The sequence below is a fragment of the Hemiscyllium ocellatum genome, chromosome 45, assembly GCF_020745735.1.
Source record: "Hemiscyllium ocellatum isolate sHemOce1 chromosome 45, sHemOce1.pat.X.cur, whole genome shotgun sequence".
Classification (NCBI taxonomy): domain Eukaryota; kingdom Metazoa; phylum Chordata; class Chondrichthyes; order Orectolobiformes; family Hemiscylliidae; genus Hemiscyllium; species Hemiscyllium ocellatum.
In genome coordinates this window covers 16,416,385-16,429,469 of record NC_083445.1, presented here as the reverse complement: position 1 = coordinate 16,429,469, position 13,085 = coordinate 16,416,385, and the positions used below count along the sequence as shown (strand labels likewise).

At 44.0% G+C, this 13,085-nt stretch overlaps 1 protein-coding gene across 1 annotated transcript in view; it reads left to right on the top strand.

Annotated features, from left to right (window-relative positions):
- The window catches only part of LOC132835874 (adhesion G protein-coupled receptor E3-like), a 72,483-nt gene that overhangs the window by 21,058 nt on the left and 38,340 nt on the right, over positions 1-13,085 (top strand). The window contains exon 3 of the mRNA XM_060854972.1: positions 8,478-8,570. Coding sequence (XP_060710955.1) covers positions 8,478-8,570 — 93 coding nt within the window. The remainder of the gene's footprint in view (positions 1-8,477; positions 8,571-13,085) is intronic.

The following is a 13,085-nucleotide window of genomic DNA, read 5'->3' as shown; positions in this document are numbered from 1 at the left end:
CAGCTGGATATAATGCAGTGTCCTTGCAGTAGCAGGTGTTTCAGGGTGGTAGCTGTCTGAGATCTTGTTGCCAAGATGGAGCTCGAGAGGAACAAGCTGGAGTTGCCAGGGAACTGTGCAGACTTTCACTTTGAGAATTCACAGCATCTGCTTCTATCTGGCAGATGGGAGAAAAGGAAGCTGTCAATTTATGAGATAAGATTAAATAATGATGGGGGTGAGAATGAGCAATGTTTCCAGTTAAAGGATTGGACACTCTGGAGTCAGGAAACATGTTTCCGCTGACGGGTGAGTGCCGAGCCAGAGGACACAGCTTAAAAATACGGGGTAGACCATTTAGGACAGAAATGAGGAGAAACTTCTTCACCCAGAGAGTGGTGGCTGTGTGGAATGCTCTGTCCCAGAGGGCAGTGGAGGCCCAGTCTCTGGATTCATTTAAGAAAGAGTTGGACAGAGCTCTCAAGGATAGTGGAATCAAGGGTTATGGAGATAAGGCAGGAACAGGACACTGATTAAGGATGATCAGCCATGATCATATTGAATGGTGGTGCAGGCTCGAAGGACAGAATGGCCTACTCCTGCACCTATTGTCTATTATCTATTGTCTATTAAAGCCTTCTTGCTGATCATTAATGAGAATCTTGTCTCAAGGTTCAGAACTACATTAGAAAATACAACTTGTTGCTTGTCACATCTAGAAACATTGCCCTTGACTTCCCACTCAAATCCTCCAGATTTCTCACCATAGCCCATTTCATTCAGGCCCTGGGAAGATTCTGTTCTCTCTAGTGAAATATGACAAGTACAGTTCCTGTCCATCATAAACATGTGCAAGTTATTGTTTAGATATAAATTGGAGCTGCTCATATATAGAGGGCTGCAAACTGCACTGATGTCGTCTGATAAACTGTTAAAATATTAAAACTGTTAAACTGTTAACTGATAAACTGTTAAAACTACCAGGGATATATTTCCCTCCCCTCCCCTATCAGCGTTCCGAAAAGACCACTCCCTTCGTGACTTCCTCGTCAGGTCCACACCCCCCACCAACCCAACCTCCACTCCCAGCACCTTCCCCTGCAACTGCAAGAAATGCAAAACTTGCGCCCACACCTCCTCCCTTACTTCTCTCCAAGGCTCCAAGGGATACTTCCATATCCGCCACAAATTGACCTGCACCTCCACACCCATCATCTATTGCATCCGCTGCACCCGAACGTTTGCGGAACGTTTCAGAGAACACCTCTGGGACACCCGGACCAACCAACCCAACCATGCCGTGGCTCAACACTTCAACTCCCCCTCCCAATCCACCAAGGACATGCAGGTCCTTGGACTCCTCCATTGCCAGACCATAACAATACGGTTATCATCTTCCACCTAGGAACCCTCCAACCACAAGGGATGAACTCAGGTTTCTCCAGTTTCCTCATTTCCCCTCCCCCCACCTTGTCTCAGTCAAATCCCTTGAACTCAGCACCGCCTTCCTAACCTGCAGTCTTCTTCCTGACCTCTCAGCTCCCACCCCACTCTGGCCTATCACCCTCAACTTGACCTCCTTCCACCCATCGCATCTCCAACGCCCCTCCCCCAAGTCCCTCCTCCTTACCTTTTATCTTAGCCTGCTGGACACACTTTCCTCAATCCTGAAGAAGGGCTTATGCCTGAAACGTCGAATCTCCTGTTCATTGGATGCTGCCTGACCTGCTGCGCTTTTCCAGCAACACATTTTCAGCTCTGATCTCCAGCATCTGCAGTCCCTGTTACTTTCTCCCTGTTAAAATATAATGTCTAATTTCACAATAAAGCTCCTGTTACAGTGCACGAAGCAACTTCCTCCACTGCAGTGGCTGCACATGTGGATGATGTAAAATGTATAAAAATATTGAGGTTGTGCTCAGACTCACTCAGTGCATGAGAGAGCTCTGCTGAAGCATTTCCTCTGGTGATACTGCGGGCGGAAAGTCATGAGATTAGGAACAACTTACTTACTCCTGGGTGAGTACAAGGAATCAGATGGGGTTCACTGTCTCAGTATTTTTATATTACACTAGAACAGAAACTGTACTGAATGGGAAATTTCAATGGTTGGAAAGAATGGATGTCCAGCAGGAACGCTGATGTGTTCTCAGCTCAGCTCGGTTCATTCACAGGATAGAGTGTATTTAGTGTTCGAAGTAAAATGTTGTAAGAATTTTGGGGTGAACAAAGAACAAAGAGAACAAAGAACAGTACAGTGCAGGAGCAGGAGCTTTGGCCCACCAAGGTGCATTTTACATGATGCCTTTTTAAAGTAAAAAGCTTTTGCCTTAGACGGTCCATATTCATCTATCCCCTGCCTATTCATATATCTGCCAAGATGCCTCTTAAACATTACTATTGTATTCACCTCCACCAGTTCCTCTGGCTTTTTCCTATGATGATGATGTTAGCTTGTATGAGGGGGCATAATTACAAATTGAGGGGTGATAGATTTAAGACAAATGTCAGAGACAGGTTTTTTACGTAGAGTGTGGTAAGGGCGTGGAATGCCCTACCTGCTAATGTAGTCAACTCAGCCACATTAGGGAGATTTAAACAATCCTTCGATAAGCACATGGATGATTTTAAAATAGTGTAGGGGAACGAGCTGAGAATAGTTCACAGGTCAACATCGAGGGCTGAAGGGCCTGTTCTGCGCTGTATTGTTCTATGTCGTATGTTCTACGTACCAATGTCAAAGACTCCACATCCTTCCAGTGTGACAACTAGAACATGTACAGCATAGTCCAATTTGGAGTATAAATGCTAGCCTTGACTAGCTACCTGTTACCTGTTTCTGTGCCGTAGATTCTAATTTAATTCAGTGAAACTTGAACAGAACCTCCCCAGAGCAACACTGACAGGACAGCAATGATTACAACCAGCAGCAGTCAGCACTGGTGGGGTTGAGTTATAAAGATGAGCAAGATAGGCTGGGACTTTTTTCGCTGAGGCATAGAATGTTGAGGGGTGACCTTATAGAGATTTATAAAATCATGAGGGGCATCGATTCAAAAAGTTAAACGGCAACGGTCAGTTCAAAACCCGGGTGGATAATTTTAAGGTGAGAGGTGAAACATTTAAAAAGGACCTGGAAAGCAACTTTCTCACACAAAGGGTGGTTCAGGGTGTAGGTTTGCTCGCTGAGCTGTAGGTTTGATATCCAGATGTTTCATTACCTGGCTAGGTAACATCATCAGTGGCAACCTCCAAGTGAAGCGAAGCTGTTGTCTCCTGCTTTCTATTTATATCTTTCTCCTGGATGGGGTTCCTGGGGTTTGTGGTGATGTCATTTCCTCTTTGTTTTTTGAGGGGTTGATCGATGGTATCTAGATCTACTTGTTTGTTTATGGCGCTGTGGTTGGAGGGCCAGGCCTCTAGGAATTCTCTGGTATGTCTTTGCTCAGCCTGTCCTAGAATAGATGTGTTGTCCCAGTCGAAATGTGGTTTCTTTCATCTGTGTGTGGGGCTACGAGGGACAGAGGGTCGTGTCTTTTTGTGGCTAGCTGGTGTTCATGTATCCTGGTGGCTAACTTTCTTCCTGTTTGTCCTAAGCAGTGTTTGTGGCAGTACTTGCATGGAATTTTGTAGATGATGTTGGTTTTGTCCATGGGTTGTACTGGGTCTTTTAAGTTTGTTAGTTTTTGTTTAAGAATGTTGGTGGGTTTGTGTGCTACCAGGATTCCGAGGGGTCTTAGTAGTCTGCCTGTCATTTCTGAAACTTCTTTGATGTATGGTAAGGTGGTTAGGGTTTCTGGCTGTGTTTGGTCTGCTTGTCGTGATTTGTTCTTGAGGAATCTGCGCACTGTATTTTTTGAGTATCTGTTCTTCTTGAATACGTTGTATAGATGGTTTTCCTCTGTTTTCCGAAGTTCGTCTGTGCTGCAGTGTGTTGTGGCTCGTTGGAATAGTGTCCTGATACAGCTTTGTTTGTGTGTGTTGGGATGGTTGCTGCTGTAGTTAAGTACTTGGTCAGTGTTTGTCGGTTTTCTGTATACGCAGGTTTGTAGTTCTGCGTTGTCCTTTCTTTCGACTGTGACGTCCAGGAATGCGAGTTTGTGTTCGGTTTCTTCCTCCTTTGTGAACTTTATGCCTGTGAGAGGGTTGTTGGTGATGTTAAATGTCTCTTCTACCTTGTTTCGTTTTGTGATGACAAAGGTGTCATCTATGTAGCGGACCCACATTTTTGGTTTGATGGTTGGTAGGGCTGTTTGTTCTAGCCTTTACATTACTGCTTCTGCTATGAATCCTGATAGCAGAGATCCCATGGGTGTGCCATTGGTTTGTTTGTAGACTATGTTGTTGAAAGTGAAATGGGTGGTGAGGCACAGATCCACTAGCGTCATGATGTTTTTGTTGGTAATGTGATTGATGGTGGTTGGTGTGTGTGTGATGGTCTCTTCTAAAAGTGTGGTAAATGTTTCCTTTGCCAGGTCGATGTTGATGGAGGTGAACAGTGCTGTTACGTCGAATGAGATCATTGCTTCGTCTTCCTCTATTTTGGTGTTTTTGATGATTTTTAGGAATTCCTGGGTGGAGTGGATGGAGTGCTGTGACTCTTCTACTAGGAATTTCAGTCTTGCGTGTAGTTCTTTGGCCAGTCTGTAAGTTGGTATTCCGGGTAGTGAGACTATGGGTCTGAGGGGGGCTCCTGGTTTATGGATTTTTGGTAGTCCGTAGAATCATGGGGTGTTGGTCCCGTCGGGTTTCACTTTCTGGAAGTTCATCTTGTTTAATTGTCCGGAATTGTGTAATTTTCTTTGGAGATATGTAATTTTGTTTCCTAGTTGTGGGGTTGGGTCTAGCGCCACTTGTTGGCAGGTGTTGGTGTCTGCGAGTAGTGCATTGGCTTTCTCTATGTAGTCCCTTCTGTTCAGGATGACTGTGAGCTGACCTTTGTCTGCAGGTAATATAAGGGTGGTTCATATGTGGCACACAGTCTGTTCTTCCATAACATAACAGTTTGCGCTGTACAAAAATCACACTTTAGAAATAGTTAAAAAAAATCACACAACACCAGGTTATAGTCCAGCAGGTTTATTTGGAAGCACTGGCTTTTGGAGCACAGCTCCTTCATCAGGTGGTTATGGTGTATCACCTCCACACCCAACTGATGAAGGAACAGCGCTCCAAAAGCTAGTGTTTCCAAATAAACCTGTTGGACTATCAGCTGGTGTTGTGTGATTTTTAACTTTGTCTGCCCCAGATCAACACCGGCTCCTCCTCATGCCTCATGGGTTTAGAATTAGCGTTTAAATTTTGGCAATGTAATTGCATCGCAGCGAACAGTGTCCCCCATTCATCAATCATATTCCGGTGAATTTGTGTTGATGAAACATGTGTTATAGCAGATCGACCTGTAATCAGCCAGAGGGCGTGATAGATGCAGGTACAGTTACAACATGTAAACAATATTTGGACAGTTACATGAGCAGGCAAGTGTGACTAGTTTAAAATCTTTGAGAAACTTGATCAGCAGTTGGACTAATGACTCTATGACTAAGACAATTTTACTGCTCCTCAGATGCTGCCTGAACTGCTGTGTTTTTCCAGCACCACTAATCCAGAATCTGGCTTCCAGCATCTGCAGTCATTGTTTTTACCTAAAATAATTCACTATCCTGCTGCTAAGCCCTAATCACTCCATCATCCATGGCCATCTTAGCCTATGTTTATCACTCAAACCCTCCATTCCCAGCAACATCCTTGGAAATCTTTTATGAGACCACTCCTTCCTTAAAGTACTCTGGAAGAAGCCTCACCAATATCCTGTACAACCTCAACATGACATCCCAACTCCTTTATTTAAAGGTTTGAGCAATGAAAGCAGGTGTGCTCAACATCTTCTTAACCAACCCCTCCACCTCTGGCGCAAATTTCAATTCTTCTCCTGGTGTTCCAGATATCTCAGATGTAGGGCTGGCTTGTTGAACCATCTAGCTTTTTCCACTGCCTGTTGTCATCCTATGTTTAAATTCCACCACCCGTTCCCCTCTCCCTACATCCCCCTCACCTTCGATGGTTTGTATTGCCCTCAATGGGCTTTGCACGTAAATTATTCAGTCAGGAATATGGGTGATTCACCAGTTAATTGATGAAAAAATAACATGGGTGATCTGCTGAAGGAAAAACATTTGTTCATGTGCATGTAAGAGCAGTTCTGGATAGAGAAAACAAAATTAGAATCCATCATAAATAGTTGTGAATTTGTGCTGAAATAACTGCAAACTTCATTATCAACTTGGGAACAACAGTTTGTGCAGAGTAATTTCATTCACTCTTTCAGGTAATAAGGTTGAACATTTCCCTCCAGTGGTCTTTATTTGACATTACCACACAATTGCTTGCACTGCAAATGACAAAATGAAACTCAACGATCAATTTGTCTTTGGAAGACGGTCAAAATGATTCTTCATTGCTAGTCCTGCTTGGGCTCAGCTTCTGGTCTATCTTCTGGAACTGACTAAGAGGCTCTTTACCATTTGCTAATGTGTGAAATACATGTTGCAAGAGCTGGCCTGGTAGTTGTCTTATCTTTAATTCTTCCCCTCATCTAGAAATATCATAACTAGGTGGAGTAGACAATTCGGCTGCTCGAGACTGCTCTGCCATTTAATGACTGCTCTCGTCTCAGCTCAACTCCATTTTCCTGCCAACTCCCATAATCCTCTAACCTGTTACTAATTGAAAATCTATTGTCTTCTTAAATTGATTCAGTGTCCTGCCATCCACCACACTCTGAGGTAGTACATCCCACAGATTCATGGTCCCTGAGAGAAGGAATTCCTCCTCAACTCTATTTTAAATCGGCCACCCCTTCGTCTAAAACTATAACCTCTTGGACTAGATTGGCCCACAAGGAGGAATATCGATTCCATGTCTACTTTGTCAATCTCCTTTAATGTCTTACATACCTCAATTAGATCACCTCTCATTATTCCAAAGCCTAGCATGTCTCGGCCTGAACTCCTCAATATCTCCAAATGAGACAAGCCTTTCATCTCTCGGATTAATCTAGTGAACGTTCTGTGAACTGTCTCCAATGCAATTACATCTGTCTCTGGGAAGGCTCATCAAATCTGAGTCAGCCTTCACCTGGCTAAAGCAATGATAATATCCAGGAATTCTGTTTGAATTGATCAAGCTTCTCATCCAGCTTTGCTTCAGTTAAGTCAACAGTTCGCTGGTCTTTCTCAGCAATTCTTTCAGTTTTCCTGAAAAGTTTGCAGAGAAGGTTCATTAGGAAAAGTCTCAAATTGTTCAACCACTGTGAGAAATGGACTGGAACACCAGATTATTGGAGTATGTCTTCTACAACTGGATTTGTGGCACATTGGGAGGGCCAGTGGACAGCAAATCCACACAACTTGTGAGAAGACACTTAGTCTGGGTGATAGTTAGTTAAGGTATGGAATGCACTGCCAGGAAGTGTAGTGGAGGCCGGTTCAATTGAGGGCATTAGATGAATAGCTGAATTAGAAATAATGTGCGAGAGTATGGGGAAAAAGCGTGAGAGATTGACATGAAGCAATGATGCTTGTTTGAAAAAACGATGCAGACATGATAATCGAATGGTCTCTTTTTGGACCATAAAACCTCTCTGATTCTGTGATGAGGATGTCTGATGCTGACAAGTTGGAAAGAGGCCTGACATTTCAGCGTTGATGTTTTTATTATTGTCTGTGTCTAAATGAAAGGAGCTGATCAATGACAAGTGTGAAACAGTGCACAACACCAGCTTGTATGGATATTGCACCCTTTACATCATGAGATGTCTCAAGTGACTTGTCTTGCCATGAGGCTTGTGGCTCTGGTTTCTATTCTGCACATTGATCCGATGCCTATCCTGAATTCTCTGGTACGTTGTTCACTATAATGGCTTCCCCTAATCTCTGAGTGGCTGCTGCCTGATCTAATAAGTTCTGTAAACTCTCTGATTCACTCTGTTGAACCTAATAATATTCTCTGTAAGTACATCTCTCACTAGTACAGACTATTTTACCCTTTCTCCACAGCCACTTGATTGTGATTGGAGATCTTTCTGTTGCGTTATGATATAGCTCTCAACATTATATCCATTCCCATAATGCTACAACAGGAGAGCAATCAAAGTAAAACTGACTCTGGGGCCCTAAAGGAAATGCTACAATGTGTGGTGAAATTTTTGACCAAAGTGATAGATTTTGAGAAGTGTTAAAGCAGGAGACACAGGTTTAGGGAGGGAATTGCAGAACCAAGGGTGTAACCTCCCCTCAGTACAGTCACTGAAGGTGGAGGGTAGGAATGTGGAGATGCTCAATTATTACATGTTAGGAGATTACAGATCTCAAGGGTTTATCAGGTTGGAGAAGGTTAAGAGAGCAAACAATCGAGCCATAAACAAGGAATGGAGTGGTGGGTGAACAGGACTTTTTGTGAACTTTTATCAAATACTTGAAGTTTTCTTTTCCTCCCAGTGATCTTCTTCACCAATGGATGGGATTCATGGAAAACCAAAGCCATAAACTGTGGCAAAGGATTCTATCTTGGAACAACCAGGACATGTGTTGGTGAGTCATGGCATGGAGACTAAATTTCTGTTCCTTTCTTCCGCTGATATTAATTCCAATAATGGCCACTAGGCAGCAGGAGGACTCAAATTGAGAAATACTGATTATAACATAGGAAATTTTCAATATTTATACCTGATACCAAATTGGAGATGTACAATAAAGAATGTGGGCCGCTTATTAAAAAGTTTATTTCTATTAACAAACTTTCGGAGTGACATTTGGTGAAGTGTAAGGTGGTTCATTTTGCTGAGTGGAATAAAGAGATTCCTGATCCCTTGTCAGGGAAGTGCCTATGGTACAGTTGTTAGTGCACTTGCCACTGAGCAAGTAGCTCTGGGTTGAATCCTCCAAGCAGGGGAACCAATGAAAATTGCAGCACCAATGATGGGTTTCATGTCACTGAATCTAAAAGGAATTCCCTCTTTCATGTTTTGAACATAAGTCTCTCTCGCCAAAGGAGAAATTTATTGTTTGTAACCAGTACCATCATGTTCTTCCCAATGCCAGGAAAAGGGTCAGCAGGAGGTCATTCAGCCCATCAAGGTGAAGGTGAGGACTGCAGATTCTGGAGATTAGAGACGAGAGGCTGGTGCTAGAAAAGCACAACAGGTCAGGCAGCATTGGAGAAGCAGGAAAATCAATGTTTCGGGCAAAAGTCCTCATCAGGATTGAGTCTGGGAGCCTGGGTGATGGAGGGATAAATAGGAGGGAGGGGTGGGGCTGGGGGGAAGGTCACTGAGAATACAATGGGTGGATGGAGGTGGGGGTAATTGTGATAGGTCAGAGAGGAGGGTGGAGTGGATAGGTGGGAAGGAAGATGGACAGGTAGGACAGGTCATGAGGGTGGTACTGACTGGGAGGTTGGAACAGGGATAAATGGAGGGGGGGGGGGGGGTGAATGAGGAAACTGGTGAAATCCACATTGATGCCATGGAGTTGAAGGGCTCCAAGGCTGAAGATGAGGCATTCTTCCTCCGGGCGGCAGGTGATAAGGCAGTGATGATCGAGGAGGCCCAGGACCTGCTTGTCCTCAGTGGAGTGGGAGGGGGAATTGAAGTGTTCGGCCACAGGACAGTGGGGTTCGTTGGTGTGAATGTCCCAGAGATGTTCTCTGAAGTGCTCTGCAAATAGGCGCCCTGTCTCCCCAATGTAGAGGAGAATTCTTCTGAGGATGTCATATAGCAGGGGTCCTTTGCAGTTCTGAGAAAGTGTGTCCCTCAGTTGAGGCACGGCTGACTGTAGAGAGATAAGCTGGCATTGCATGGCAGCGAGTGTGGAGCCGAGGATCCAGAAGGAGAACCGTTTCTGGAGATTTTGAATTTGTTGTCTGTACTGGCTCTGTTCAGACCCAAACTGTGATGGTCTGAATGTAGTCCGGAGTCCATGTGGGATCAGTTGGTTTATTCCTCTGAGGATGTACAGTGGGGATGTACACCTTCATTCCTGAAGACAAGCTTTTGTCCGTAACATCGATTTTCCTGCTCCTCAGATGCTGCCTGACCTGCTGTGCTTTTCCAGCACCACACTCTCGACTCATATTCAGCCCATCAAGCCCATTCCCTCAGAGAATGCAATTTGAGACACGGATGCAATATTGTGGTAGTGTCAGGAGACAATTTCTTTTATACATTCATTCACAGGATTGAGGGCATCACTGGTAAGGCCAGCATTTATTGCCCATCTCTAACTGCCCTGGAGAAGGTGGGAGTGAGATCAATTACAGTCCATTTGATGCAAGGTCAGTCACAATGTAGTTCAGGGCAATGTTCCAAGATTTTGACGCAATGGAGATATATTTCCAAATCAGAATGGTAGTTGCCTTGGAGGTAGTGGTAATCCCATGTATCTGCTGCCCATGTCCTTCTAGGTGGACAGGTTGTGGCTTTTGAAGGTGATGTCTCAGGAGACTGACTCATTTGCTGTCGTGCATTTTCTGGCACTGTACAACTACGGTGAAGAGGGTGAAGGTTGAAGGTGCTGGAGCAGTTATCAATCAAGTGGTCTGCTTTGTTCAAGATGGAATCTTACTCCTTCAGTAGGTGTTGGAGCTGCACTGATCCAGGGAAGTGGAGAGAGTTCCACTAAACCCTTTATTTGTGGCTTATAGTCGGTAGACAGGATTTGGGGATTCAGGAGGTGAGTTACTTACTAGAGAATTCCCAACCTCTGATTTTCTCTTGTGTCCACTGTATTTAAAACCAAAAACACTGCAGATGCTGTCAATCAGAAACAACAGCAGAAATTGCTGGAAAAGCTCAGGAGGTCTGGCAACAAATATGGAAAGAATCAGAGCTAACATTTCGGGGCGAGTGACCCTTCCTCAGAATGGATAAAGTTAAAAATCACACAACACCAGGTTATAGTCCAACAGGTTTAATTGAAAGCACACTCGCTTTCGGAGCGCTGCTCCTTCATCAGGTGGTTGTCGAGCACACAATTGTAAGGCACAGAATGTATAGCAAAAGTTTACAGTGTGATGTAATTGAAATTATACATTGAAAAATACCTTGATTGTCTGTTGACTCTTTCATCTGTTCGAATACCACGATAGTTTCACTTCTTTCATTTTAAATCACAAAACCTTTTTCAAAAGTCGCATTCTCAGGTTAACTGTAACAAGTGGTGTTAGCTAGACAACATGTTGAAGGTGTTAGCCCCCTGTGTTCTCTGTCTCTGCCATGACTTTGAGATCGATTCTCACCTAAAAAGTGAGGTAACAGAGTTTTACATGAATTCATGCAGTTCTTGAGCAAAGTACAATGCAACTCTGCAAGTACAAATTCACCCCACAAACGTATATGTATATTTGTGTGTGTGTGTGTGTGTGTGTGTGTCTGTCTGGGTTGGGGTTATGAGTGTGAGAGTGTATGTGTGTGTGTGTGTGTGTGTGTGTGTGTCTGGATTGGGGGTTGTGAGTGTGAGAGAGTGTGTATTTGTGTGGGCATGAGTGTAGATTGGTCTAAGTGTATGTATGGACTGTTTTGTCCAGTTCAGTTTATACAATTAGATTTGCTCAGATCCCCTACAGCATGGAAATATAGTAACTCCCAAGATGCTGCTCGTAGGATGTAGTGATGATGATGATGATGATGATGATCCCACTGAAGGTCAAGGGGAGCGAGTTAGATTCTCTCTTGTCAGAGATGGTCATTATCTGGCATTTCTGTGGTATGAATGTTAATGGTCTTTAAGCAACCCAATCTTCATGAGCAGCTTCAGTAGCTGAGGAGTTGAGAATGATGGTGAACGTTGTGCAATCATCAGCAAACCTCAGCATGAGCTTATGATGGAGGGAAGGATGGGCCTAGGACACTACCCTGAGGAAACTCTGCAGAAATGTTCTGGTGCTGAGGTAACTGACCTCCACCAACCACAACCATTTTCTGATGGGCCAGTTACAGTTCAACCAGCAGAGAGTTGGCCCAAGTGATAGGACAGTAGTGCGCTGGGTTTGATATTTCCTGCTTTTTGTACACAGGACATATCTGGGCAACTTTCCACAATGTCAGGCAGATGCCAGTGTTATACCGAGACTGAAACAGCTTGCCGAGGGGCATATTATGATTTGGAACACAAGTCTTTTGTACAATTGGCAGAATATTGTCAGGCCCCGTAGCCCTTGAACTATCCAGTGCCTTCGACATTTTGACATCACATGGAATGAATCAACTTGGCTGAAGACTGGCATCTCTGATGTTGGGGACCTTTGGAGGAGGGTGAGATGGATCTTCTAGCTGAAAATTGTGGCAAATACTACACTGTTACCTTTTGCAGTGATTTCTGGACTTCTCAGTAATCAAAGATGAGGATGTTTGTGGTTTCTCTTTCTCCAATGAGTTTTGCAATTGCCCACCACCATTAATGACTGGATGTGGCAGCACTACAGAGCTTAGATCGGATCCATCATTTGTAGAATCACTATCAATCACTTGCTGCTTATTTCGATGGGTTCACAAGTAATTCTGTGTTGTAGCTTCACCAGGTTGGTACCTCATGTTTAGGTTTACCTGGTGCTGTGCCTGGCATGCCTTCTTGCACTCTCCATTGAACGCTGATCCTCTGGTTTGACGGTAATGATTGAATGGGGGAGATGCTGGGCCATGAGGTTGCATTGGTGTTCTAGTACAATTCAGCTGTTGATGATAATCCACTGCACCTCATAGATGCTCAGTCTTCAATTGTTAAATCTCTTCCAAGTCTGTCCCTTTAGCACACTGCCTTACAACATAATGGACAGTATCCTTCATGTGAAAAGAGGTCTGTATATCTAAAGAACTGAGTGATCATTGCTCCAACTAACACTGTCATGGGCAGATGCATCTGTGGCAAGCAGATTGGTGAGGATGAGGTTAAGTAGATATTGGTGAGGATGAGGTTAAGTAGATATCGGTGAGGATGAGGTTAAGTAGATATTAATGGGGATGAGGTTAAGTAGATATTGGTGAGGATGAGATTAAGCAGATATTGATGAGGATGGGGTAAAGTAGATATTGGTGGGGATGAGGTTAAGTG